We start from the raw sequence: 27,654 nt of genomic DNA, 5'->3' as shown, positions 1-27,654 counted from the left end.
TACCCCAGAATTTAGCAGCTTAAAACAATAATCATTTCTTCTCTCTGTTTCTATGATCAACAGTCCAAACACAGCTTAGTCTGCTGCCCCTGACTCAAGATCACCCATGAGACTGCAGTTAAACTATTGACCAGGGATGTAGTTGTCTTGTTGGTGAAAGACATAAACTCAAATAGACAAGTTTACTTACAGAGAACATCAACTTGTTTATATTTAAATTCAAGGATAGTTGATTTACAAAGTTGTGTTAAATTTCTGCAGTACGGTGAAGTGACTCAGTCACACATACACTTTTTCATATTATTTTCCATTACAGTTTATCACAGGATATTGAATATAGCTTCTTGTGCTATACCGTAGGACTTTGTTGTTTATCCATCCTGTGTATAATAGTTTGCATCTGCTAACCCCAAACTCCCAGCCCATCCCTCCCTCACCCCTTCTCCCCCTGGGCAACCACAAGCCTGTTCTCTTTGTGAGTCTCTGTTTTGTAGATAAATTTATTTGTGCCAGGTTATAGACTCCACATGTAAGTGATATCATATGGTATTTGTCTCTCTCTTTCTGACTTATTTCACTTAATATGATAATCTCTAGTTGCATCCATGTTGCTGCAAATGACATTATTTCATTGGAAACCTGCTATGATCCTGGGCATCATAGACACATTTGTCCTCTGGGAAGTGGTGGGTGGTACCCAGCACCCCACTGCTGTCACCTGTGCCACCATAGTGAACTGCATACCAGTCAGGAAACGTGGAAGTTCTCATAGCCTCAGTATGGTGAAAGAACTTGGCATTCTTGCACGTTGGGTTTACTTGTCTAGACCGAAGACTGCTTGCTGCTTTTGTCTCCGTCTCAATGCTGAGCTTGTAGAGCAGACCAAGGGTCAACACGTACTCTCTCAATGTGGCTTCTTTGTCTCTGGGTGTAAGATATCTTTTTTGGTAATTTCCAGTCTATTTTATTGATGGCTGTTCAGTGGGTAGTTGAAATTTTGGTGTTTCCATTAGAGGAGATGAGCTTAAGTCTTTCTACTCCATCACCTTGTCCAGTCTCCTCCTGTAGCCTTTTTAAAGATGGTCATTCTGACTCGTATGAGGTGGTACTTCACCGTAGTTTTGATTTTCATTTCTTTTTATGTGCCTCTTGGCCATCTAAATGTCATCTTTGGAGAAAAGTCTGTTTAGGTCTTCTGCCCATTTTTCTCAAATCTTGTTTGTTCTTTTGTTGTTGAATTATATGACTGTGTATGTTGGAAATTAAGCCCTTATTGGTCACATTATTTGTAAATATTTTCTGCCATTCTATATGTTGTCTTTTCATTTATTTATGATTTCCTTTGCTGTGCAAAAGCTTGTAAGTTTGATCAGCCCCACTGATTTGTTTTTTTTATTATTATTATTTTTAAAAATCTTTTTAGGGTCATACCTGTGGCATATAGAAGTTCCCAGGCTAGAGGTTGAATCTGAGCTGCAGCTCCCGGCCTACACCACAACCACAGCTGTGCCATATCCAAGCCTTGTCTGTGACCCATGCCACGGTTCACTGCAATGCTGGATCCTTAACCCACTGAGAAAGGCAAGGGATCAAACCTTTGTCCTCCTGGATATTAGTCAGGTTTGTTACCACCAAGGCATGACAGGAACTCCAGGTCTCATTGATTTATTTCTGCTTTTATTTCTATTGCCTTGCGAGACTGAAATGAGAAAACAGTGGTACAATTTATGTCAGAGAATGTTTTGCCTATGATCTCTTCTAGGAGTTTTATGATATAATGTCTTATAGTCTTTAAGCCATTTTGAGTTTATTTTTGTGCATGGTGTGAGAGTGTGTTCTAACTTCATTGATTTACATGCAGTATTTTTTTAATTGGCCATTTGGGAAGATTCATCGGAAAAGCCAGGAACCTCAGTTTCTATTGAAAATGTAGGTGGAGTGGCAAACTGGACTCACGTTCCTCACATGCCAAAGAGTGTCTGAGCTGAGTAGTGGCAGCCCACATGTATGGATTAGGGGGTGTTCAGGAACATCAGTCCTTCCGGGGCCATTTCTAGCCTCCATGACCTGCTCAACCCCCAGAGGTATTTGAGCTTGTGACCTTGCACAAGGGAGGCCTAGAGAGAAGCCACCATTTCTGTCTCTTGCTGTCAAAGAGTAGGTTTCCTCTGAAGAGGGTGAACTGAGAGAAGACATTGAATAGAAGAATGAATTCCATGTTTTTTATCCAGGCCAAAGCATCCTCTGAGTGGCCTGTGTGGAAGCCTGTCAGGTTTGGAGGCATAAAGGAGGTTTGGGGAGGAAGATGAAGGCTGTGTTCAACCTGCAGCTCCAGCAGGAAACCCAGGTTCTTGAAATCTGTCTATGAGACTTTGAGTTTTTGTTCTTGTCAAAGCCCAGCCCTAATACACGCTGCCAGAGCTGCTTCTGCCAAGTTGTCTGATGGCTGAAACAATTTCCTCTTTGGCTTGGAGCTTGGGGCAGCTGGGAAGACTGCATGGCCGTCGACTCTGCATTTGGGACTTTTAGCCTGTCAGCTTACTGTTCATGTAAAATGTAATGAAGTCTTCAGACTCCTTCCCACCTGGGAGTGAAAACCTCTCCTTAGAACCCAACTGACAGAGCCTCTCAGGGCTGCAGTTCCAAGCAGAAGCTCTCTTGTAGGTCTGTGTCCTCTGGGATAGCATTGATTTATGGGATTTGGAGTCAAAATGATTTCCAGCCTATGTTCCAAGGAAACTCAGGAAAGCTTAAGTTGGTGCTTAGAATCTAGGTCAGTGTTAAACAAACTTGCCTGATCGTAAGTTCCACCTGGGGTTCCACCTGGGGATTTGTTAAGCATCCAGATGAGAGGGACCCTCTTCAGCCCATCTATCAGCACCTCCAGGGAAGGGACCTGGGAATTGTATGTTGCTCCAGGTGATTCTTTTTAAACAGGCAAGTTTGGGAAATCATACTAGGTAGGCAAATTTTTCCTAGACCAGTAAAACCCTAATCGTTTCCTTTCCCTGCGTGGTTGATGGCTACCAAGTAGCCAAGAACCACCCCGTGCTGTAGAAGACAGGGAAGGATGCTCTTATTTTTCTTGGCTGCATCCTGTGCTCCCAGCCCCAGGTCTGTCCTCTGAGGACCAGCATTCTTTTCCACGACAGTAGCAAGCCTCCCAAGTTAATCCTTGTGAGGGTGCAGCCAGCTGATTGTGGTTCCATTGAAGGCTCTCGCAAGATGATCCAGTCATTCCAATAAGAATTTGTAAGAACTTGAGAAGTTACAGAGCACTTCCCCTTAGCCTCCTGAGGCATGTGTCAGTTTTACAGGTGATCAAACAAAGTCTTAGAGACCTTTAGAAGAGACTAACCCACATTAAATTTGGGATGAGTGATTGTCCTCTCGATGCCATTCCTTGCACTTCAACATGTATACTTGAGAGAGGTCACGGCTGGTCCAAAGGTGTGAATGATGAATGGTGGAATTTCAGGCCTTGTCGCAGGTGGTTGGGGAGGCATTTGAGGGCCTCAGGGATGGAGAGTAGTTTTCTTGGTGCCCTTCAGGAGACCCACCAACTAGTTGTCTACTCTGTCAGTGACTGGCAGCCTTCTTGGAGCATAAACAGCTGAGGGAAATTACTGCAGCTGGGAAGGAAAAAAACATCAAAATATGGTGGGTGAAAAGAGGCCCTGGTGCTCAGCAGAGGGTCTCCTCCAAAAGCCAGGCCTGGGTAGCAGGAGGCTGAGGCAGCCAGCCATCATCCCGAGGGTGGGGTGCTTCTGGAAGGTTCCAAGTCACTGCCTGCCCGTTCTAATAACACTGGGATGAGTTCATTTGTAGCTCTTAGTAAACACAGCTGCTGTGGTTGTAATTTGCCTCGAGGCTTTTTACTATTACTCCAGCCCTAACAGTTTGGCAACCAATGTGGGAACAATGGTGTTTAGGGATGGGAAAAGAAGTTGCTATTTGGGAGCAGAGGGAAGAGCAGCCGCTGTCTGTGGGCAGAAGCCAAGGAACGATTCCAAGCGTGTGGAATCCGTGTTCTATGGAAGAGGAAGCCGCACCCCAGGGAGGACCAGTGACCCACATGCTGACCGGCACCGTGCTGAGAGAACTTAGAAAAATACCGCAACTGTTCCTTTCAAGCTAAGAAAGGGTTAAGATCGCTCTTGATGGGAGAGAGAGACATAATGCCTGGGAATTTCTAACAGTCCGAAAGGCGTGCCTTTCTGAATGTGAGGAGGCGCAGATTTATAAGAACAACTGGGGTGTCACACTGATTATGTTTCCCCCAAATAGAACGTGACTGAAGTACAGCTTATGGGAAAATTGTTGAGGAGGAGAATTCTAAGCATCGTACAAGTTCTTCCAAAAGCCCAGTCACAGCTGGAGGGGACACACCTGCACTCAGCCATGCCAGGCTGAAGCTGCCTGGGCTGGGAGGACATGGCCACGCTCTTAAAGGCGGCGTTGTGGGAGGTTGAGCTGGGTAGTGGTCCCACACACCTGCCTGCCGCTTTCAGCCCACTGAAGTTGTGTAGTCCCTGGGGACCTGAGAGGCTTGGTGAGACTGTCCAGGACATGGCCACCATCCCACCTCCAGGAGGGCTTCCTGGAGGAGGGGAATTTGGATATCTTGTCTGGGTCAGGAATGCAGATCCCTGAGACTGCCTGGCTGTGTCCTAGGAGAGTGAAGTTTATCCCAGGTTGGTCTTGCCAGAAAGGGGCCAAGACATGTCTAAAAGAAGATGCCTTTACATGAGTTTCCTATGGTCCCTATGTTATCCTTTGTTTAGAAGGGCAGCAAAGCAGGCAAATCATGGCAGTAGAAGGAAATTCAGTGTGTATTTCTGGCTGCTTCTTGGGGGGGGGGGGAAGCCACATAGAAGTATTGTTTTAAAATGAGTATACAAGCAACTCGGGTTATAAATCTGAGAATGGTAGTCAAATAAACCAGTTGAGTGTGGGGGGCCGGTTGTAGGAAGTCTGACCTCTTCCTGGTGCTGTTTGTTTACACTGCCACAGGGACCAGGTGTCTGAGGTGGCTGTGTGAACTGGCACTTAGATGGCCTCCCATGAATGCTGGAATCCTCAAGGAGTAATTTTTGGTGGATGCTGAAACCGTGGACTTGACCCTGTATAACCTTCTACATCAGCGCAAAGCCATGTCATTGAGACTCTGAAACATGCCCTGCAAGGACAGAGCTTGTTGGTGGGTTTTATAGAAACAAACAAACAAACAAACAGATTGGGAGCATCTTTTATAATCTAGATGTTTCTGGAAGCAAAATTCATCATTTTACTTCAAGAAGAGATATTTTGACCATTGAGAAACTGGGATAAGCCAACTGAGATGATATTTTTTAATGTAGTAATATGTGTGCTTCTCGGATCATAGTTAGTGTCTATATACAACTTCATACTTAAATAAAAATCGTATAAGCAGCATATGTTCCTAAAATCTGGCTGTGCAGCCCTGAGTACTGAAGGCGTCCGTCTGTGCCCAGGAGAACTGGGTATCCCCCCGCTACCCCCCACCCCGGTCCTGCCTCAGGGACAGCAGCACTCTTGGAAAGCTGGAGTTATTCCTGGTCAGTTGGAATTTTTAGAGCTGGCTGGACTTTGCGTCTCCCTTCCCTGATTCTATTTTTAACTAGCTTTAGCTCCTTGGGGGGTAGTGATGATCATGGCTAATATTTGAGCACTTTGTGCCAGACAATGATCCTCACGGTAACTCTATCACGTCAGTGTTGTTATTAACCCCATTTTCAAGTCAGCAACTGAGGCAGGCAGAGATTAACGTCCCTGCAATGGCAGAATCCAGATTTGAATTGAAGGAGCCTAGACCACAGCCCCTACACTAGGGCGCCTCCCAAGTTATAGCCCCTCTCTTCATAACTTCTTCCTCCTTCTCCTGCCCATCCACTCCAATCCCAGGAGCCTGAATATGCCCACAATGGCATGGCGTGAAGGTCAAGACACGTTCTCTAGGGTTCTGTTTGGAGAGTTAAAACCCCATAGGCACAACTAGGGGAACTACATGGGTGAAATCCTTTACTTCTGTCCCAAATCTAAAGACATCTCCAGAGGAAATCTGTCCATTTTCATTATATTTAATCATTATAGAACCAGTTATTTGGAACCTACCTGCATATCAGGACTTGCAAAGATATGTCTGCCCCTAGGGAGGTTAGAGAGGCAGAAATACTGACCTGGACAAGTAGAAAGTGGGGGAAATTTTAAAATGAAGTTAAAAACAAGGTGGAAGAGTATTCCCATGAGCCTGAGTGGCTTTTGAAGATGTGAGGACGGCACCTGTAAGACATGAGTGATGGTCCAGGTATGGGTTGGGGGTACTCCGCTTGATTCCTTTAATTGAAGTCACAACACACAGCGCACGTGGAGCAGAGAGGGTGGGCCAGGGTGGTGGTGGTAGTGGGAGGGAAGGGGCCTAGGAAGCCAACAGCACTGGCTTTGACCCGGCATTTTCACCCTCTGTCCATGCTGCTGGGCAGTTTCATGACTGCAGAGTGGGAATTAGCCAGGGGCTACCCTTCAGGGTCCTGCAGCTTGTCCCCAACACAACCCCAGAGGTCTCCTCGACTTTTTGAGTTACAGGAAATAGAGTGGAGCTGTGTTAGGCCATGTTGATCCAGACCAATTAGTGCTCATTCCAGGTCCTCAAAGCCCGCTAAGGTTAGGCTAGACCTCCAGATGGGGCCAGTGTACTTGCAGTGAGGCATGTCAGGCAGTAGGACCTCCCTACCAGCTCTATAAAGCAGCACCATTATCTGCACTTACCAGGAAGAAACGGGGTCTGGGAGATGTGGAATGTGAACCCCTGCCAAAGAGATGATGTGTCCAGTTCAGAGACTTCCTCCCTCCTTCCTCCATCCTCCCTCCCTCCTTCCCTGCCTCTTTCTTTTGTTCCTTCCCTCCTTCCTTTCTCTTGCTCTCTCCCTTCCTTCCTTCCCTTCCTCCCTTCCTCTCTCCCTCCCAACCTCCCTCCCCTCCCCATTCTTCCTCCAGTGGCTCCTGTAGCACCCAGGTCCTCGATCTCTGCAGAGAGGGGAGATGGGGACCACGTGGCCAGGACAGAGTATGTGAGCTCAGAGCTCATCATCTCTGAAGCAGAGCCTGTAATAAGATTTCCATCTTTTAAAATTAGTGTCCGTCTCTCTTATTTACACTTATCAATAGAGTCAGATTTAAGAGGCCATTTGACCGTAGACGTGGAATGGTCTGTGCAACCTTAAAGGAAGGATCCAAGCCATAATGAGCACGGCTTCAGAGGCAGATCCGGATTCATTTCCAGGCTCCGCCACTTACTCACTCTGTGCTCCTTTACCTGATACGGAGCTCAGCAAAGCCTCGGTGGTCCCACCTGTGAAATAGGGACAGTAACAGTACACAGATCACAGGCCACCTGAATTACTTGAAGTCATTTTTAGACAAGAAAACATTTAGTAGCACGCCTGGCGTGGAATAATTACCCCGTAAATTGTTGAGGCACCCAGACTCTCAGCGGGTGATGGGACTGGGTGATTCCTGAGTCCTCACTCTCACATGAATCCACCTGGCTTTTTCATTTTTGGGGAAAAACCAAATAATATTTTAAACAATGAAATGGGAATATATGAATGAGGTGGGCCAGGGAGCATGCTGTTGATTCCAGCCCCTCTCAATGGTAACTCCATTGAGGTAACTCCTCAGCCCCTCTGGATGTCTGCCTCTCCCTCTCTTTCTTTATCCTCTGTTCTCTGCTTTTTCCTCTCTCTGTGGCTCATCCCTCCTGTTCCCATGCTTCTCTTGATACTTTCTATTTGTAGGTTTGTGTTGTGGTGAATTAATAAGGGTTTCATGAAACGGTTTAGAAATATTTGCTCAGGGCCTTGCAGAAACACACACGCATTAATTCTGAATGTTTTATTACCTTGTGATGACTTGCTGGTGTTACCTGCCTTCAGCGTCAAGTGTTCCTCTTCTAGTTTTGTCCTTTCAGGAATAAGATAAGAAGGAAGCATTATTCTGGCCATGACCCCAAAGACAGATGAGTCACAGTGCAGAAGCAGACACAGAAGTCTTAGTCTAAGTGGTTTCTTGTCCTTGGGAGGAAACATCTGTAACTTTCAAGGACTCCCCTACTCCAGCTGGAGATGGAGTTCAAAGAATTAAATTCCATGCAGGCAAATCAGCAGACAGGGGCAGTCTGCCGGCACCTGGAAACCCAGGGAAGGGGTTCTGTGGGTGAGTGAGTGCTGCCTTTGGTGGAGTTGAGACTCCTTTTACTAGCGTGCCTGGGGACAGGCCTGTGGGCTTCCTGAGGGCAGGCACCAGTGGTCTTGTTCATATTTGAAATCCCATGCCCAGCCAGGCCCTGGCCATGGGAAAAACCAAATAATATTTTAAACAATGAAATGTGAACATACAGATGAGGTGGACCAGGGAGCATGCTATTGATTCCAGCCCCTCTCAAGGGTAACCCCAGCGTTTTGCAGTCAAAGGGAAAGAAGATAAACAATGGTTTGCGGGAGTTCCCTTCGTGGCGCAGTGGTTAACGAATCCGACTAGGAACCATGAGGTTGCGGGTTCGGTCCCTGCCCTTGCTCAGTGGGTTAACGATCCGGCGTTGCCGTGAGCTGTGGTGTAGGTTGCAGACGCGGCTCGGATCCCGCGTTGCTGTGGCTCTGGCGTAGGCCGGGGGCTACAGCTCCGATTCGACCCCTAGCCTGGGAACCTCCATATGCCGCGGAAGCGGCCCAAGAAATAATAAAAAGACAAAAAAAAAAAAAAAAAAGTGGTTTGCAACTTGGAGCTGTGTTCCTGTAGTGAAGGGCTTAGCCATGGGCTGTGACTTGGCCTTGACTACGTCATTTGCCCTGTGGCCGGCCCCAGGCACCTTCAAACCTCCATAAACCCAGCTTTCTCATCTATAAAACCAAATAATCGACCGCAGCAGTGCCTGGGTCACAGGGCTGCAGAGATGAGGTGAGGAAGATCGAGAAGTGGTTCATTTGGGGTCTGCTGCATAGTAAGCGCTCAAGGAAGCCTTTCTGGCAGCTTCTCTTCCTCTAAGTCCAGGAAGGCATCGTTCAGACTCAAGAGATTTTTAGCACTAAGAAAGGGATTACGAGAGCACTTTGGGTCCACCCTCTCCCCCATCTGGTACTTTACTCACCAAGGTTTTAAAACTTCATCTGCTAAACAGGGATAATAATACTTCTCTCACAGGATCATGGAAGGATATAAACTAGAAATCTGCAGTAGCGTAGCTGGCACATAGTAATGGCTCAGTAAATGGTAACTTACTATCTTAGGACATCACACCAGTACTCAGCATTTATGGTTGCACTTAAGTTAGCCTTTTAAGGAAAAGAGTTGTCTGTATCTGGGCCCAGCTTTAGGTCGCTGAAATGCTGGGAAACCCTCCCTGGCCTTGCTTGTGCTTTGGGGAGTATGGTTAAGAAGGGGAGGGCTCCCCCCACCACCTCCCCTCCCAGCTCTGTCACCATCAGTAAGCCACCCATCTCCAAGCTTCAGTTTCCTCCTCTACTACCTGGTAGGTTTGCCATCAAGATCACACGAGAGGAGGGTGTAGGTGTTGGTGCAGTGCCAGAATGGAAGCCATTTCTTTTGTCTTAAGTCCATGTTGCTTTCACCACCATAGATGTGGCTAGATGTTGCCAAATTTAGCTGTTTTGTTTTTGCCCCACCCCCAGCCAAATGAGTTATATTCGATTTCTAATTTTCTAGAAGGCAAGAACATTGTTTTGTTCATTCATTCATTCATTCAGAATAGACCTGTACTGTATGCCAGACATTGTTCTGAGGTCTGATACTGCAAGAGTAAATAGGTCATAAGCTTGCCTTCATGGGGCTTATATTCTAATAGGAAAAAGAAGACCATAAACCACTAAGTAAATATATAGAACATACTATATTGTATGTTCTGTAAGCAGTAATAAAATAAGGTAAGGAAACTGACAATGAGGAAAATTGCTTTTTTTGGAGAAGACAGGGTACTTTTTTTTTTTTTTTTTTTTTTTTTTTTGTCTTTGTAGACACCTGTGGCATATGGAAGTTCCCGGGCTAGAGACTGAATTGGAGCTGTAGCTGCCGGCCTACACCATAGCTACAGCAATGTAGAATCCAAGCCGTGTCTGCTACCTACACCACAGCTCATGGCAATGCCAGATCCCCAACCCACTGAGTAAGGCCAGGGATCAAACCCTCATCCTCATGGATACTAGTCGAGTTTGTTACTACTGAACCACAATAGGAACTCCACTTTTTTTTTTTTTTTTTTTTTTTTTTAATGTACACCTATCTCCTCCCCAAATTCCAGGAAAATCCTTCTGAATAATAAAGCCTGTGTCATTTTTTCATGGAAATGAGTTTTGAATTCTTCTCAAACCATAGCAATTTTGAATTCATGTCTTTGGCCTTTATAATGATTTTCTAGAATGGTTCTGTTTCCAAGTACCCAGGTAAACAACTAGAAGGATTGATTGATTTCAGGCATGCAAACATTTTTTCAGAAATCCTGCCCAGGCTCCAATTGCATGTCTTAGCTGCTTTAAACCTTGTAGTCAGCCCTTGTGAACTTGGCCTTTAGAGGTTTGTTCTATCATTTCAATTTGCTCTTCTTTAGAAATTGATTTTTAGCTGTTCCCTGGACCCTAGTTAAGTATGAACTAGGTCTTTTATGATAGGAACACATTAGAATATGTTTTTAATGAAAACCATTATTTGCCTAATAAACCCTGGTTATGTGAAGTCAGTTTGGGTTAGGGGGAATTTAGAAACATCATTATGAGCTGGCACCACCAGTAATATTAGCTCTGGAGTATGGTGATGCTTCTCGGCCCCCGCAGCTGCTTTTTGTGTTACTTGCACAGCTGTGGAAAATCCCAGTGCCTGGGCCCCCTCCATCCTAGACCAGTTAGATCAGAATCTCCATGTCTGCCTGATACAAGCTCCCCAGGAGATAACAATGTGCAGCCAAGGCTGGCAGGCAGATGTCTTTAAAGGGTGATTTTCAAATGTACCATGCAGTGGAATCACCCAGGAAATGGGCAAAAGCAGGTACCACCCCTAGAGAACTGGATGTGGTGAGGCTGTGCTGAGGATTACAGCTCTTCTGGGGATTTTGATACAGATAGTGGGGGAACTAAGAGCTTTTCAGCCTCTGCCTCCCCAGATGATTCCAGGGTATTCCAGAGACTTGAGGATATACTGGAAAATCGAGAGTAAATCAGAAGACCTCTTGACTCACCTTCACTTCTCAAGGCCTGAACTACCTCCCTCTGCCATTTCCTTGTCATACATGGTGATACCAACAGCCCTCCAAATCTGAGGCCATAGTGACCAGGCACTTCTGTATCCATGGTTTGAATTGTATACACATCAATCGTCGTGTATCTGTTACCAAACCTGTTTAAGTCACATACTTGTTTTGTAATTACATTAAGTCCATTCACTCTTACGTAAACTGATGAAATCTAAATGTGAAAATTAAAAGCTGTTACTTTTATATAAACTTCCCCACAGCCTCACCAGCAGTTGCTATTTCTAGTCTTTTTGATAGTAGCTGTTGTAGCAGGTGTGATGTGATATCTCATGGCAGTTTTGATTTGCATTTCCCTGATGATTAGTGATGTACCTATTGACTATCTCCATGTCTTCTTTGGAAAGATGTTTATTCAGATCTTTTCAATTTTTAATCAGGTCGTTTAAGGTTTTTGCTGTTGAGTTGTATGAGTTCTTTAGTTTTAATTTCATTCATTAGGTTGCCTTTTCATTCTGTTGATGATTTTCTTTGCTGAGCACAGGCTTCTTAGCTTGATATAGTCATACTTGTTGACTTTTGCTTTTGTTGCTGTTGGTGTTAAACTCAAAAAAATCCTTACCAAGACCAATGTCAAGGAGCTTACCACCTGTGTTTTCTTCTAGGAATTTTATGATTTTAGTTGTTACAATCGAGTCTTTAATCCATTTTGAGCCAAGTTTTGTGTATGATATAAGATAGTGATCCAGTTTCATCCTTTTGCATGTGACTGTCCAATTTTCTCATCACCATTTATTGAAGAAACTGCTTTGCCAGTTGTACATTCTTGGCTCTTTTGTCATAAATTAATTTGCCATGTATGAATGGATTTATTTCTGGACCCTCTGTTCTATTAATCTGTATCTGTTTTTATTCAATACCATTCTGTTTTAATTCTTACAGCTTTGTAAGATAATTTGAAATCAAAGAGCATAGTACCTCCAACTTTGTTCTTTCTCAAAATTGCTTTGGCTAATTGGAGTCTAGTCCTACAGATTTTAGGACTCTGTTCTATTTCTATGGAAAAGGCCATTGAAATTTGGATAGAGATTGCCTTGAATCTGTAGATTGCTTCAAGTAGTATGGACATTTTAACAATATTCTCCCAATCCATGAGCACAAAATATCTTTCACTTTTTGTCATCCTCAACTTCTTTCGTTAATGTCTTATCTTTTTTTTTTTTTTTTTTTTTTTTTGTCTTTTTGCTAATTCTTGGGCCGCTCCTGCGGCATATGGAGGTTTCCAGGCTAGGGGTCAAATCGGAGCTGTAGCCACAGGCCTATGCCAGAGCCACAGCAACTCGGGATCTGAGCCGCGTCTGCAACCTACACCACAGCTCACGGCAACACCGGATCCTTAATCCACTGAGCAAGGGCAGGGACCAACCCCACAACCTCATGGTTCCTAGTCAGATTCGTTAACCACTGCGTCACAACAGGAACTCCATCATTTTCAATATACCATTCTTTTACCTCCTTGCTTAAATTCATTCCTAAGTATTTCTTTTTTTTTTTTTTTTTTGGTCTTTTTTCTTTTGGGGGCTGCTCCCTTGGCATATGGAGGTTCCCAGGCTAGGGGTCTAATTGGAGCTGTAGCTGCCAGCCTACGCCAGAGTCACAGCAACACCAGATCCAAGCTGTGTCTGTGACCTACACCATGGCTCACAGCAATGCCGGATCCTTAACCACTGAGCAAGGTCAGGGATTGAACCTGCAACCTCATGGCTCCTAGTCGGATTCGTCAACCACTGAGCCATGACGGGAACTCCTGTATTTTATTCTTTTTGATGCAATTATATATGGTATTATTTTCTTGATTTCTCTTTCTGACACTTCATAATTTGTGTACCAATTTTGTATTCTGCAGCTTTACTGAATTTGTTTATTTGCCAAGATGAAAATATTTATTATCTGGCCCTTTAAGAAAAAAATTGTATACCCCTAACCCAAATGCCAGCTCTGCCCGAGTCTTGCCTTTTAAATTGTCCCTCTAGGCATCCACCGCTTCTAGTCCTACACTTTGCTACTGTCCTTGACGGCTTGCTGGTAGCCTGCCTTTAAAGTAAATGTGTTGAATGTAACTGGGTCAGTTTTTCAGGGGTTCTTTGTTCACTACTTAATTCTGGCCAGTCCTCTCTGGTGTGTAAGACCCAAGCTCCTAGTTCTTGCAAACCATAAAATATTTATAAAATCAAATCTCAGCTTAATAAATTAAATGAGTTAATAACTATCTGGTTTCCACAAATACAAATTTATTTCAAATCCCCTCCATTTACTTTTGGTGCCACCATTAATTTTTCCAAGTCGAATGTACAAGCACTTCTCCTATATCATAATATCTATATTCTCAAGAAATCTCATATTGCAGCATCACACCCAAAAAACAACAGAACTTAGGGAAAAAATGGGGTCAGACCAATCCACTGCAAATCTACACACTCTTAACCACAGGCATCATTAAAAAAATAAATAAATAAAATAAAACCCAATAATAACACTCGTAATAAAAGCGCAGCAGTGTTGAAAAGGATACATTTAAAGCCTGAAAAGTAAATACTATAATAAATATACAAGTATATCTTTAAAAAAAAGTCTAGTCAGTATGCTTGGGCGGGAGGGGAGGTTAGGGTGATCTGAGGCTACTTCCGTTTCACGGAAACAGGGTGAAGTGCACAGTGAGAGAAGCATGACCTCACAGCACTTCCCATGGGAGCACTTCCCGGACTGAACCCTTGGCTGCACTGAGCCAGGAGGGCCGCCGTGGGGTGCACTTGTCTGTCCCTCTGTGGTTTATTGCCTGGAGCTGAGTCAGTGTCTTTTGCATTCAGCTGCTATTTCTGATTCACCCAGATATTGATGGGCCGGGGAAAAAAATTGCATCTGAACCAAAGCGACTAGCGTGTTCTGGCCACATCATTCTCTAGTTGTCCCTCATGTATTGACCTTAGAGAAACATGTATTCCAACAGAACTGACTATGCCTCCTCCTTTAGACTCTCTCACTTTTCACCTTTCTCCAAATAATGTTACGGACTAAATGCAGTATGGGCAGGAGAATCTGAAGTCCAATAACTGGCCAAAAGCCCAAGCGAATATCAAATGAGCATTAATAATTTTAGGTCAGCATGTATGTCAAGACAGCGTGTATAGACCACAGTAAATATTAAATCCAAAAAGAAGACTAAAAGGGTGACTGGAAGGTCACTATTTACCCAATCCCTCTTGTGCCATTTAAAGCCTCTCACTTCCAGCTGCCAATGTGGGAAGTTCCCAGCTGCTGATGGAGTGGTGTGTTCATTTCAGATGCGCTCCATCTCGTGCAAAGGTAAATTGGGCCTGGAGGGCAATGTTGTTCTTAGTGACCCCAAAATTTGAGGTGGCTAGGTAAAGCCTCAAAGACCAGGTTCTAGATACACGTGGGTAATTTTTTTTTAAAGACATACATATAGTTGAGTATGTATAAGTATATATCAACCCAGGTACAGGGCATGACAATAAGAAAATGAAAAACACTTACCAAGGTAACACTAGTGAAAGGGAATAAACCCACCAGAGATGAAGACTATTAAGCATTCTTAGGAGGAAGAAGAAATATAGAAAATTAGACCTTGATAAATGTTATTAAGAGATAAATCTAGCGGTTTTTGCTCAGGGCATATAAAATGAGGTCATATTGGTCCTAAGAGAGAAAATATGGAACAGCTCAGCAGAAGCTGTGCTAAGCGACACAGTCTCTCAGAAGGTGAGATAAGGTGTAAGTAGCACCTTGTTAATCAGCCTGAGTCACATCACTGTAAGCACTGGAACATTTTGGTATGCTGGCAGAAATCCTCAAAAGGGTGTCAGAGCAAAAACTTGATGCAAGTAAAATAATGAGTTATTTCTGAATGTGCAGAATTAGCTTGTGGCTGGACTGTAGCGAGTCAGTTAAGTGTCAAGAGTATGAGCAGCTATCAGAGGCAAAATATGAACAAGCCATTGATGGGACATGCAGAAGGGAAGCATGACCTCAGTGGTGTTAGAAATGCCATTCAAATGAGTTACTGCATAAATAAAATGTTAGTATTAAAGTTTCCTCCATATAAGAATGTTAGTGGGTATATGTATTAACTAAATTTGGAATTGCATTCAAATGTGAAAACTCGATTATACACACACACACCCTAAAAAAAAATTCTTAAGTAAATTGAAGGTTTTGTTCTCTGAATTAAGACAAGCAACTCAGGGTTTCTGTAGTGCTACCTTCTGGGATCCAGGCTGTTTTTGTCTTTCAAATCTGCCGTCTTAATAATGGCACCCATCCTCAAAGTTACCTCTTGATCCAGTATAGATGCTGGAGCTCCAGCCATTAGGTCTTCATTCCACTTAAGATGAAAGAGGAAGAAGGGAAGGATAGGAAGGGTTATCTCTGCTGAGGCAGCCCTCTTTAAAGAGTTCTCTTAAAAGTTGTACCCAGTCTTGACCTACCCCAGTTGCTAAGGAGACTGGAAATGTGATCTTCTATCTGGAACTGTTGCTGCCCCAAATAAAAGTGGACTTCTGTTCATAATCAAGAGAAGTGTAACCACCAGCTGTCTCTGCCATAAGGGAGATGTGTGCTAAGTGATAAGTGGTCTTTGTATTAAAGGAAAGGATAGGGAAGATATGGTGCTATAAGCCCAGGAAATGGTCCTGTGTGGGATATCTTAGGATAAACAAAAGTTGGGGTAAAGGTAAAAATAGAGAACAACAAAAATATTACCACAATAGGAATATGTGAAAGACCACTTGGCGGGACAACAGATACACATGATACATTCTCTTTGCTAAAGAAGCTGGCACAAAAACTAGCTTTCGTAAAGCAGCGGTGAAGAGCTCTGTCTTAATCCTGATTCCTCTGTGTAGCTTACTAGATGACCTTAGGCCCAGGTGTCTTTTTTTGTTGTTTCCTTTTTAGGGCCGCACATGCAACATATGGAAGTTCACAGGCTAGGAGTCAAATCTGAGCCGCAGCTGTTGGCCTACACTACAGCCACAGCAACACCAGATCCAAGCTGTGTCTATGACCTACACCGAAGCTCAAGGCAACGCCAGATCCTTAACCTACTGAGCGAGGCCAGGAATCAAACCCACATCCTCATGGATCCTAGTCAGGTTCGTTACCCTAAGCCCAGGTGACTTGATCTCTGTGGGCATCAGTTTGTCCACTTATAGAGGGGCAGCAGCAGTGCCTCCCTCCCAGGGTGGTTGTGAGGGTTCGCTGAACTGCTGCCTAAAAAGTCACATGTCAGACTGAAGCCCAGCACACAGGGTACCACGCGTGCTAATGAGGCAGCCAAAAGTCCCATTCATCTCCGGAGAGCAGAGCAGGTGGCAAGCTCTTATCAGCTCATGCTGGAGGGCAAGCTCTTTCACACACATCACCTCATCCTGAGCCAGACCTGGACAACTCAGAGGAGTTGCTGGGTAAAGAAGAGAAAGGGCAGGACCACTGGAAGGAAGGAGTCCTCTCATAGGTACAGGGACTTGAGTGTTCAGTGTGGACCCAGGGCTACAAAGCCAAAAGAGAACATGCATTTAAACATGGAAATCCCAAGTGGAAGATGACTGATGGAGTGATTCTTGAATCAGGATACTTCCCATGCAGCCAGTTAGTTCTGTGATTTCAGCAAGCCCTGAAATTAAGAAATACTGAAAACCATACCTTGACTTCATGGCGGTCAAAGCCTTGGATTTTAGAAGGATGCACAAAAGATGAATGAAAGAGAGGCAAAGAACTAAAATATAAGTTTAGAAAAATCCAAAGCTCAAAAGTTGCCACCACTTATCCCAAAAGTCAAGGACACAAAAGAATGAACACTTCTGAGTGTTCAAAAGCTTTTCTCATAGGATAAAGTGACTCAAATACAGTTATCATAGAAAATATCTAATGAAAGAACTATAGTTTACAGTCTCCATGTACTCAGCTTCACCATGGCCAGTTCTGTTTCATCTTTATCTCCTACCCTCAGATTTGAAGAAAGTCCAAGACATACTATTATTTCATCCCTAGGCATTTTGGTATGTACCTCTAAAATATAAGGACTCAAAACAGTGTAACCACAGTATCATTAGCATGCCTAAAAACAACTAATAATAAGTTCTTAATATTGAATACATAGGGTTAAGTTTTCTTAGATTAGTCTCACTTTTTTTTTTTTTTCATTTTATTTAGTCTGGATGCAAATAAGAGCTTCACATGGTGATTGGGTATGTTCCTTAAGTTTCTTTTAATGCAAGTTTATTTGCTGAAGAAACCAGATTATGTATCCCATAGAGTTTCTTACAGTCTGAATTTTATTAATTACATACCCGTGGTGTGGTTTGCCGTCTTCCTCTCCCCGCTGTGTTTTCTGAAAGTGGTAGATAAGAGATTCCAGCTTGATCAAATTCAGGTTTGACTTTTCGCAAGACTGCTTGGCAGGCGTGGCTGGGCATTACAATCAGGAGGGACAGAGGTCTGGTTATCTTGCTTTTCTTGATGTTCTCAGCCATTAAGAATCCTTGCCTAGATCCATTAGTTTGTCGGTGCTTGGAAATGGCCCTTTACAAACTCACTTAATTTACATATACTTGATGTTGCTCAGTCTGTGGTGTTACTCCTACTGATATTGGATTGACTTTTAAATTTAGGCTATTTAAATTTCATAAATGCTAAGTTTGGGAACATCTGAAAACTCATCTAAGGAAAGAGACCTGGATAACATCTGCACTGAGCTAACACCCTCTGCCTTTTCCAGATTTGCTCCTTTTTTAAAGGCAAGCTTTCTGTCTCTCATGTTTTCAAGTGGAGTCAAGCCCAGGCCCTATGCTACCTCCATATGCTTTACCAGCTGAACTTTCAAACCTTCCAGCTAGATAGGTTCCCTGGTGATTAATTTTTTTTTTCCTGGAGACCCAGAGGCCCACAATCATGCACATATGGTATCTAATAGCTTTGTGAGTAACTGAGTTAATGGTGTGTGAAGGTGACCAGAATAAATGTGAAATCAGAACTAATGTGGAATATGGCAAGCTGCTCCTATAATACCTTTGGAATATTTGTGTTTTTGCCTAAGTGGGTGTTAGGTAACTCTCTTGTAGAGAAGCTACGTAACCCTGAGCTCAGAAATTCTGTCTCACTTTTGGAATGGATAAGCAATGAGATCCTGTTGTGTAGCACTAGGAACTGTATCTAGTCACTTATGATGGAGCATGATAACGGGAGAAAAAAAGAATGTATACATGCATGTGTAACTGGGTCACCATGCTGTACAGTAGAAAATTGACAGAACACTGTAAACCAGATATAATGGAAAAAATAAAAATCATTATAAAAAAAATTCTGTCTCAGACACAGGAGATCAAATGCCTCCTCCTCTGAACCTTTTTAATGAGAGAACATTAATGTTCCCTTTTTCACATTCTGCTGGAATTTGGAAGATTGCATCATTCTCCTTTTATATTTCCTCTTTCTAAATTGAGAACGGCCAATGACCAAGACAGATGAGGCACTTGTGTGGTTTATCAGCTTTTCTCATCCCTTCCTTCTAGAGAAAACAGATGCCAGACTTGCCCACTTTATTTCGCTCTGGGCAAGTGGTTATTTGCGAACATCTGTTCGAGGCTGGATTGCTGCTTGGACTTCAGTTTGTTTTTGATTGTTGCAGCCATGTCAATGGAAAAAAAAATTTGAGCTTGACCCCCCCATCTGTAGATATTAATTTACTGATAAAATCTACAGTGCTCTAATAACGTTATTACATTCTAAAAACCTTGAAAACCACAAGCAAATACTTCTACATTTTTCCTTACCTCCCACCGAATCTCCTGTGGATCCCACTTATGGGTGTGCTTCATTAGATTAGATACCATATAAGGTTCTAGTGAAGCAGTGGTATGATCCAGACAAACCCCACACCAGAAGCAAAATTTAACTTCAGCAAGTCTTTTTTTCTTTTTTCTCTTTTCAAAGTGCACCTGCAGTATATGGAAGTCCCAGGCTAGGGGTTGAATCAGAGCTGCAGCTGCCGGCCTACACCACAGCCCCAGCAATGCCAGATCCAAACCATGTCTGTGACCTACACTGCATCTTGAAGCTACACCAGATCCTTCACCCACTGAGCGAAGCCAGGGATCTAGCCTGTGTCCTCATGGATACTAGTTGGGTTCTTAGCCCACTGAGCCACAAGGGGAACGCCCAACTAATTTGTAAAATCAGGAAATACAGAAAGAAATCTTCAGCGTATAAGTTTCCATTTGTTTTCAGAAATGAAATTTTATTTTGAATTACAGGGCAGGGCTCCATAACCATTTCAAAGGTGGAACTTCTTGAAGGATTTGAATCTGGCTCTATTTCCACTAGTATCTGCATGAAATAGTGTGACTGTTGCCAAGGACAAAGTTAAGTCACATAGTAGGTATTCTAGTATGTGAAAACTCAATCACCTCCTTCCCCCAAACAATCTAAGATGATGGTTGAGTTTTGCTACATTAGTCCTGCAGAATCCCTTTAAAACCTTAAATTTTAGGGGCCCAGGTCTCCCCTGAAGTGGGCTACTTTCCACCCCTCTATACAGTTTCTTTTGCTGGATAAAATTCTCTTGTTCACTACTGGTAATGCTAGTTCTCAGATTTTGCTGTTCTTTGTCCTATTTTGGACTCCAGACTATTTCATTTAGCAGATATCTACTGTGCACGTTCTGATGGTATGATCTAGACTGATGCTCAGAGATGCATATGACTAGGTCCTTGCCTTCCCAAGGAACTAGGAATCTAGTTGGGGATATAGACACACTGTACCCTCAAGGGCTGTTTTTTGGTTTGTTTGTTTGTTTGCTTTTCTTTTAAAATTTTTAAACAAGTTTATGGAGGTGTAGTCAATTTACAATGCTGTGTTCATTTCTGCTCTACAGCAAAGTGACTCAGTCATATATATTCTTTTTCATATTCTTTTCCATTGTGGTTCATCACAGGCTGTTGAATATAGTTCCCTGTGCTCTCAAGTAGGACCTTGTTGTTTATCCATCAAGCACTGTTTACAGAGATGGGAGACAGGACAGAGGCGAGGCTAAGGGTGCATTGACTGGGGGAAACAGTAAGTGCTAGGAGAGGCAGGTTAGTGATGTGCTTGGGCAAAGTGTCAAAAAGAAGGTGCTGTTTGAGTGCATCAAAGCCCAGGGCTCAGGATGGAGAAGAAAGGCTTGACAAGGTCAAGATGTCCTAAGAAGATTGCTAGTCCTCGAACAGTTCTTTGTAGTTTAAGAGTCACTTGTCCCTGTCATCTTGTGTGATTTGGAGGGGGGGGAACCTCTCTGGAAGAGAAGGTGTTATCACCTGAAGAATCCAGGTTGAAGTGGGTGAAACTTGTCCAAGAGCACACAGTCAGTAAATGGCAGAGCTCAGGCTGAAGCCCAGTCTTTTCTGTGTGAGGGGATGGGGGGAGAGGTGTGGACTGGGGGGGAGAGAGGAGGCTGTAGAAAGCGTGAAGGAGAGTTTCCAAAATGATGGACAAGCCTGCGACCTCAGCTTTCCCTTCCCAGGGTATTTTAATTATTTCTGTTTTCAAACTCCTGCTTCTAAATTAGATACTTTAGCTTTTTTTTCTTTTCTAAATATATTTATTTGCAGCATTTTAGATTCAAATGTGTGCTAATTAGGCTGATCACTTATATTTTGCTAACTTCATATTTTCAGAAATTCAGGAATGAAGGGAGGAAATTTCAAGACGCATTGATTTATTTCCAGGAGAAGGAAGAAAGGTATTTTTAGCTTCCCTCTTAAAATCAGTCCTTCGCTGAAAGACCAATGGTTAGCTGTCCTTTGAAGGGGACCTTCTGTGCTGTGCCAAAATCAGAATCTCAATCTCTACCCTGCGGCTTTCTCAAAAAGTGCAGAGAGAGAGATGATGCCTGGAATTTGGAAGGTTGTTCTTCGTTTGATTGGAGCAGAGCAAGGAAAGAGGCCGAGAGAGGGAGAGAGAGAGAAAGAGTCTTGTGTTTTAAATGGCCTGGTTTATCACATGTCAGGTCCCAGCCTTTACAACAAAGATGTGTTGACACTTGCTATTCTGAGGGGAGAGATTATGCACATTATTACCAACTGACACATCCATCATCATGAAGCCTTGGGTATTAATGCATATGGCACTGGGCTGAATGCTTGGAGAGGAAATTTAACAAGCACAGCCCTTACACAGTAGAGCTTTAAGACTGGAAATTGGAAACAGCAGTGGAAGCAAGCTAGTGAGGGCCCACCTAGAGGTGGGATCCCCTCGGTCACAGGCCCAGCATCAAGGACCAAAGACCCGAGGGTTATTGTAGGGTCTGTCCTATTCCACTCGGAGGCATCGCAGCCTCCAAGGTCAGCGGCGCGCCCTGTGTCTGCCAGGCCTGGTGCTGGTGGAGTTCTTTCAGAAGACTGCAAGGGTGGGGGATGTGTGATTATGTGTGTGCGTGTGTGTCAGATAATGTGGTGGGAGTTAGGACTCCCCGTCACACAATCATAGGTGTCTGTGGGTGCTCCTGGGAGATAACAGGGCAGGTTAACTATTCCCTTATCTTACAGATAAGAAAACCAAAGCTTGGGAACTAGCCCAAAGGTCCCACAAGAAGTTAGTTACAGAGCTGGCATAAAAACCCAGACTGCTTCAATTCCTGACCCCACACTGTATGAATTTTACACAGATGTAGGTGGGTCTCCACAAGGGGCCAGATAACTTCATATTAACGCGGGGGCTGGCCTGCCTGCGGGGAGGCTATTCACAGTCAGAAACCAACCACCCCTGCTCTCACCCCTGCCCCCGACCCTACTCTGAATAGGGAAGCAGGGCTGGTGACAGGTGATCCAACCCTGCCATCTGTTCTGGGAGACAGTGTTTACTAAGAGCCCCCAAGCATAAGGGTCTCCAGAAGGGGCTGGGTGTCTCTGAGACAGTGCTGTTTCCTGTGTATAAGTGTGCCAACAATGAGAGAGCTTCCTGACACATGCAATTATATTCAGAGCTGTCCTCCTCCTGGAGCAGACTTTTCAGTCAAGATCTGGGCCAACACCACGTTTGCAACCTGCCCAATCTGTTTGGCTGACTTGGTGTCGTCCCCCAAGGGGTGCTCTTTATTATTCACTAAGGCTCCAAAGAGAAAATCTCTGAATACTACCATAGAATCAAAGCCGTTTATCAATGCTCAGATAATCAATGAAATGCCAAAGGAAACTTCTTTCAGTCCCAGACTGGGTGTTGCTGTTTTTCTACAACACAGTGGCTTGGCCTTGTGGGTTTTCTGTAATTCAGAATGAAATTAATGGAGCGAGTCTTCCTGCTCCCCCCACCCCCACCCCCCATCTTTGCAGGTCCAAAGAGAAGCACATGGGTATTGGGTACAGTGTAAATCCTGCCCTCCTGTGTTGGATTCAACAAACTCAAGCTTCCCATCTCATTTGGAGCTGGGAAAGCCTGGCAGGAGGGTGAGGCCCATAGAAGAGCCTCCTACTTGGGAATGAAGGACAGAGACGGGGCACTGCCCCATGGATGTGGGCTCTGGCCCCCATGCCGTTTTCCCAAGAGAATGGGGCCGTCTCCGTTCATCCCACCTCCCAGATTTGTACATGGTCCCTACACTGAAATGTGCCCTTTGGGGCTGCGAGATGTGATTTGGGAGTTAGACATTACCTTCCTTTTTCCTGGTTGTAAGGGAGTGACATGTGTCAGAGTTAGACAGACATCATAGGGAAGCAATGTCCTTTCATCCCACATGCACCCAGGTTAGATATGTACCACATCTTTATCCATTTATCTGTGGATGGACATTTTGGTTGCTTCCGTGTCTTGGCTATTGCAAATAGTGGTGCAGTGAGCATTGAGGTGTATATATCTTTTCGAATGGTTTTAGCTGTATAGATGCCCAGAAACAGGATTGCTGGACCATTTGGTAGTTCCGTTTTTAGTTTTTTGAGGAACCTCCATGCCATTCTCCATAGCGGCTACACCAATTTACATTCCCACCAACAGTGCAGGCGGGTTCCTTTTTCTCTATACCTTCTCCAGCATTTATTATCTATAGACTTTTCAGTGATGGCCATTCTGTCACTTTTAAAATAATTGCCTTAGCTTTGTCCTAAATGATTACTGTCTATGAAATCACATTGATATCTTAGGTTTTCCTAAATCACAAAGGAATCAATTTACAACTGTTAAAATTAAACATTTTTGTCTGTCTTTCACTTAAAATCACTTTGTATGTGTAATCATTAAGTTGAAAGAGTGGAACTCCATAGAATACAAGCAAGAAAAATACTTCTCCCTTGACCTGTAGAGTGTTTTCCATCCCTTAGGTACAATTTTGGCAGGTCCTTGTAACTCTAATAATAAAAACACTTCTGTTACTCTTAGTCCCCTGTTACTCTTAGTCCCAAGAACAGTCCAAGTGCCATAATGGAAGTATCTGCTTTAGTTTAATAGTTGAAACTGAACATCATTTCAGGCTAAGCTCCTTCCCTCCTGCATCTAAGTGCAGCTTCACCTGGGAAGCCTGAAGGGGAGGTGGCAGGTGTGACATCTTTGCTTCCCCAGCTTCTTCCTACCTCCCAAACCAGGCTGCTGATGGTTCTGCCAAGAGGTGCATGGGGAGAGGGCTGAGATGGGGGGAGACCAGGTAAACTCTTGAGTGAATGGGACTGGCACCATCCAGTAATGGTGCTCCCTGGTCCCAGCAGCTGTCTGGAGGGACTTTTGTGGGTCCTTGGGCCGCCCTCCTCCCATAGTCCGGTAGTAACTTGGTCCCTTATCACAGGTGACACCACCTCCGACTGGCCTGGTGGCTCCCTCTCAGAGCCAGTTTCTGGCAGCCCACACTCCCAATGGCCCCTTGGACAGAGACCTTCCACTAGGACCCAGTTGGGTACCTTTCTGTCGAGTCCACACCTGCACCAAGAGGAACACAGCATCCATTCTTTTGAGAAACTCTGGGAGCCCTTGTCGAGCCTGAAGCAGGCTCTGCTCCTGACTCCTCCTTCAGGGCATCCTTCTCACTCCCCATCCCTGACCATGAGGCATTGCAAGGCTGGATCTGGCACTGATCTGGGTGCCCAGAAATTCCTAGTGGTGCACATGAACTCTCCAAGTGGTCTCCTAGAAGCCCTCTTAGCTGGCTTGGTAGCAGAGGGAAAGAAGCCCAGAGTCCCCCAGAATGGCCTCTAGGGCTGTGGGGGGCACTTGGTACCATAGTGTGATTGGGGGCCTTCGGGGCCTGGGTGTTACTGGTAGAGGAAGCTTGTGTTTGCAGTGTCACCCCCTCTGTGGGTGTCCTGCTGCTCTGCCAAGGTGGTGCCCAGCCCCAGAGCTCCCTGGAGACACACAGGATGGTCCTGCACAGCGGCCAGCTCTCCTTTGCCTTCAGACAGCATCAGATTGCCAGGCATGGGCTCAGGCCAATCAGGATCTCCTCCACTTCATCAGGAGTGGATGAGTCTCTCAGTTCAAGTCCATTCCACCTACGAGTCACTGACCCTGTGGAGGGTCTAGAAAAAATTACAGCTTCTGTTTTGCCCAGCAGCTTTTCGGACCTTCTATCGCGACAGCTCGCTCTTTGTCACAGGTCAGTCTGTTTCTGTGATTACTGCCCAGATGGACTGATTAGTGGAGCTCCTGAAGGAGCCTGGTGACACAGTTAGGCTGCAGCGGTCCATTTTCCACTTTTCAGCCTGTTTTCTGAGCACAATAGCATAGTTGGGGGGCTTTGTGGCTTTCAGGCTGGAGCAGAGTGAGGGGCAGCGTTATCCCTAAATGACTGCACCCGTGCTGGTGGGGAGAGAAGCACGCTTTACAATCTGAAGACCTCCTGCAGAAAGGAGGTCATGTCAAAGGGCTTTTTATTTTCACAAACTGGTTGGCGAGTCCCCAGGGTCCTTTAAACGACACTTGTTAAGTAGCAGAAAGCTCCTGTGCTAAGGCAGAGAAATCCCGAAATCCTGAAAGTGCTGGCAGTGGGGAAGCACACTAACTGACGGGCTGGTTCAGAACGAAGGCTTTGGAGCAGGTATTGGGCAGTGACATGAAGGCTCTAGTCATCTCTGGATCCAGGGCAGAGTTTGTCCCATTCAGTGGTTTGGGGAAGCATTAGCACTCTAGGTTTTAAACAAAGGTACATATTTAAATAGCTTTTAATGTATTTCATTATTCCCAGTTCTAGCTCCACACATGTAGTCAGCATCTACTAGAACTGGAAAATGATACCATCCCCTATTTGTAGAGCCATCAGGCTGCAAAAACGGGGCTGGTAGCTCTTCCTACATTGCTCCTTTATTTAGCCTCAGAAATCTCCCAGTTTCTTTCTTAAGGCCAGAGACCAAAATCTTCACCTGACCAGATAGATAGTCAAGGTGGAGAATAGTAAGTCACGTGCTTGTGAAAACCCCTCCCTTTCACTTACTCCCGTCTCTCCTTTGTCCTCCATCCCAAACCCAAAGGTAGGTAGTAGGTTCTAGAACCATTCATGTTATCCTGGAGGGAACCCTACATCCGACTAGCTATTCACCCACTGACTGCTCTGAATAAGTTGTAACTTATACCAGATGAGGTCCATTCAAACATAAGTGTGGAGGAGCTCCCATTGCGGCGCAATGGGTTCGGCAGTGTCCCTGGTACACCAGGACATAGATTCAATTCCCGGCCAGGCACAGTGGGTTAAAGGATCTGGTATTGCCTAATCTGTGGTGTGGGTCGTGACTCTGGCTCAGATCTGATAACCGACACAGGGAACTCCATATGCCACAGGGCAGCCAAAAAAAAAAAAGAAAAAGGAAAAAAAAGAAAGAGTGAGTATGGAGCCCAGTACAGCAAAAGGAAGCAGAGTCCCTTCTTTTTACTGCCGATGGGCCCATAGCTGGACCACCGGCCAGGATAGAGACAAGAGAACTGGATTTCTCTTGTTATTATTCCCCCTGTAATTCTTGAGCAACATCTTGTCTCCTAGAGAGGAGGATTTGGGAAGAGGAGTCAGAAGTTGATCAGCTTTAAGAATCTTAGTTTCGATCCCTGGCCTCGCTCATTGGGTTAAGGATCCGGCATTGCCGCAAGCTGTGGTGTAGGTTGCAGACATGGCTCAGATCTGGTGTTGCTGTGGCTCTGGAATAGGCCGGCAGCTCTAGCTCCAATTAGACCCCTAGCCTGGGAACCTCCATTTGCCGCAGGTGCAGCCCTAAAAAGACAAAAAAAAAGAAAAAAAAAGGAAAGAAAGAAGAAGACTCTTAGTTTCCTGGGGTCTTCCAGAGCCCTGGGAGGCCTGAGTGGGACAAAGCAAGGACGCCCACATACCTACCTTAACCATTGGAGTTTACTTGAAATAAATGATCCAAGACTGCAAAGACTTAAAATTATCCAGTAACGTAAATTGTCTCTGCCTCACTGCTGAAATTCACAGAGATTTGCATTTTAGAACTTGACTTCTAATCTTGGAATCAAAGAATTTTTTATCTTTGTTGAATTTTTGACTTCAGGAGCAGACAGATGAGGTGGTTTCTTTTTTGTCTTTCTCCCTCCCTCCCTCTCTTTGACCCCACAACTCCTAAGAGAGAACCTTATACTTGGTCGCTAAGTTAAAAGGAAGATGAATCCACTATGAAATATAACTTCTAAAGTGTGCAGCTCTCCTTTTATTTTATTTTGATTTAAGTACACCCTTAGGTAAAGTCGTGGACTGTAAACTCATTTTCTAGGAGTGGGTTTTGATGTAGAACTTGGCCCCTGCAGCAGGCCAGGAAGATGGGCGGGACCACCCCACCTCCGACAGAAGGAGCTGGGTCAAGCCTGACACTCCTTTCCCATAATGCCCTGTGATTCACACGCCCTCTTTATCGTCCTCACACAGCCAGTGTGTGTTTATGGAGCACCTGCTCTGTGCCAGACCTCTGCACACACAGTGTCCTGCCCTTGTGAGTTCACAGTCCCGCGGGGTGGAGACACACAGTGACAACTCGGCCCGAAGGGACCTCTCAGGAAAATACCTAGGACAGCGAGGAGGCAGCCGCTCACTTCACGTGGGTGAGCCCAGGACTTGTAAAGGATGAGGGGAGAAGGCGTCCAGGCAGGAGACAAAATGAGGGAGGAAGGAAGGGCATCTCAGGAAGGCCATGGTAGGCCAGATACACCCAAGAGGAGGGGGGATTTGAGAATGCAGAGTAAATGCAGGTGGGCCTTAAGCAAAGGAGGAGAGGATGTGGCAGGAGGTGATGTTCGAGGGCCCTTCACAGCCCAGGTTGTGAAAACCCGTCGTGTGTGCTTAGCCGAGGAGGTGGTCTCTCATTGCTTTTGAAAACTTTAATAAAGGGCAACCAAATCTTCCCTTCTGG

At 44.7% G+C, this 27,654-nt stretch overlaps 2 protein-coding genes across 13 annotated transcripts in view; one reads left to right on the top strand and one right to left on the bottom strand.

Annotated features, from left to right (window-relative positions):
* MGAT5 (alpha-1,6-mannosylglycoprotein 6-beta-N-acetylglucosaminyltransferase) overlaps positions 1-27,654 on the top strand; it is a 372,876-nt gene that overhangs the window by 287,578 nt on the left and 57,644 nt on the right. The window lies entirely within an intron of this gene.
* LOC146395780 (uncharacterized) lies at positions 1,219-18,060 on the bottom strand. Of its 2 annotated transcripts, XR_014830588.1 has the most exons (7): positions 17,644-18,060; positions 7,922-7,983; positions 7,482-7,568; positions 7,337-7,372; positions 6,790-6,829; positions 6,201-6,303; positions 1,219-3,632 (listed from the first exon to the last, which is right to left on the bottom strand). XR_014830588.1 is itself a non-coding variant. In XM_085001417.1 (6 exons), exons 1-4 carry the CDS (start codon positions 17,824-17,826, stop codon positions 7,349-7,351), a joined length of 342 nt encoding a protein of 113 aa, XP_084857543.1. In that variant the 5' UTR covers positions 17,827-18,060; the 3' UTR covers positions 1,383-3,632; positions 6,790-6,829; positions 7,337-7,348. The 2 variants fall into 2 exon arrangements, 1 of the variants encoding a protein (XP_084857543.1); XM_085001417.1 differs by lacking the exons at positions 6,201-6,303; positions 7,482-7,568 and adding an exon at positions 16,997-17,019 and having other exon boundaries at positions 1,383-3,632; positions 7,337-7,422.

This window comes from Sus scrofa, chromosome 15 (genome assembly GCF_054392235.1).
Source record: "Sus scrofa isolate SSC_HxYL_T2T_F1_AM1 chromosome 15, Sscrofa_HxYL_maternal_Yorkshire_Landrace_v2.0, whole genome shotgun sequence".
Classification (NCBI taxonomy): Eukaryota; Metazoa; Chordata; class Mammalia; order Artiodactyla; family Suidae; genus Sus; species Sus scrofa.
The sequence above is the reverse complement of the archived record's forward strand: the minus strand, read 5'-3'. Positions and strand labels throughout refer to the sequence as shown.

Excerpts from the sequence above, each read along its gene's own strand:
- LOC146395780 (XM_085001417.1), bottom strand. The coding sequence starts at position 17,826 with ATGGCTGAGAACATCAAGAAAAGCAAGATAACCAGACCTCTGTCCCTC. Across the intron at positions 7,984-16,996 it reads TTGACCGCCATGAAGTCAAG|GACAAAACTAGAAGAGGAAC; the intron begins GTATGGTTTTCA and ends TATTCCTGAAAG. Across the intron at positions 7,423-7,921 it reads CACCAGCAAGTCATCACAAG|TAATTCAGGTGGCCTGTGAT; the intron begins GTAATAAAACAT and ends AATGACTTCAAG.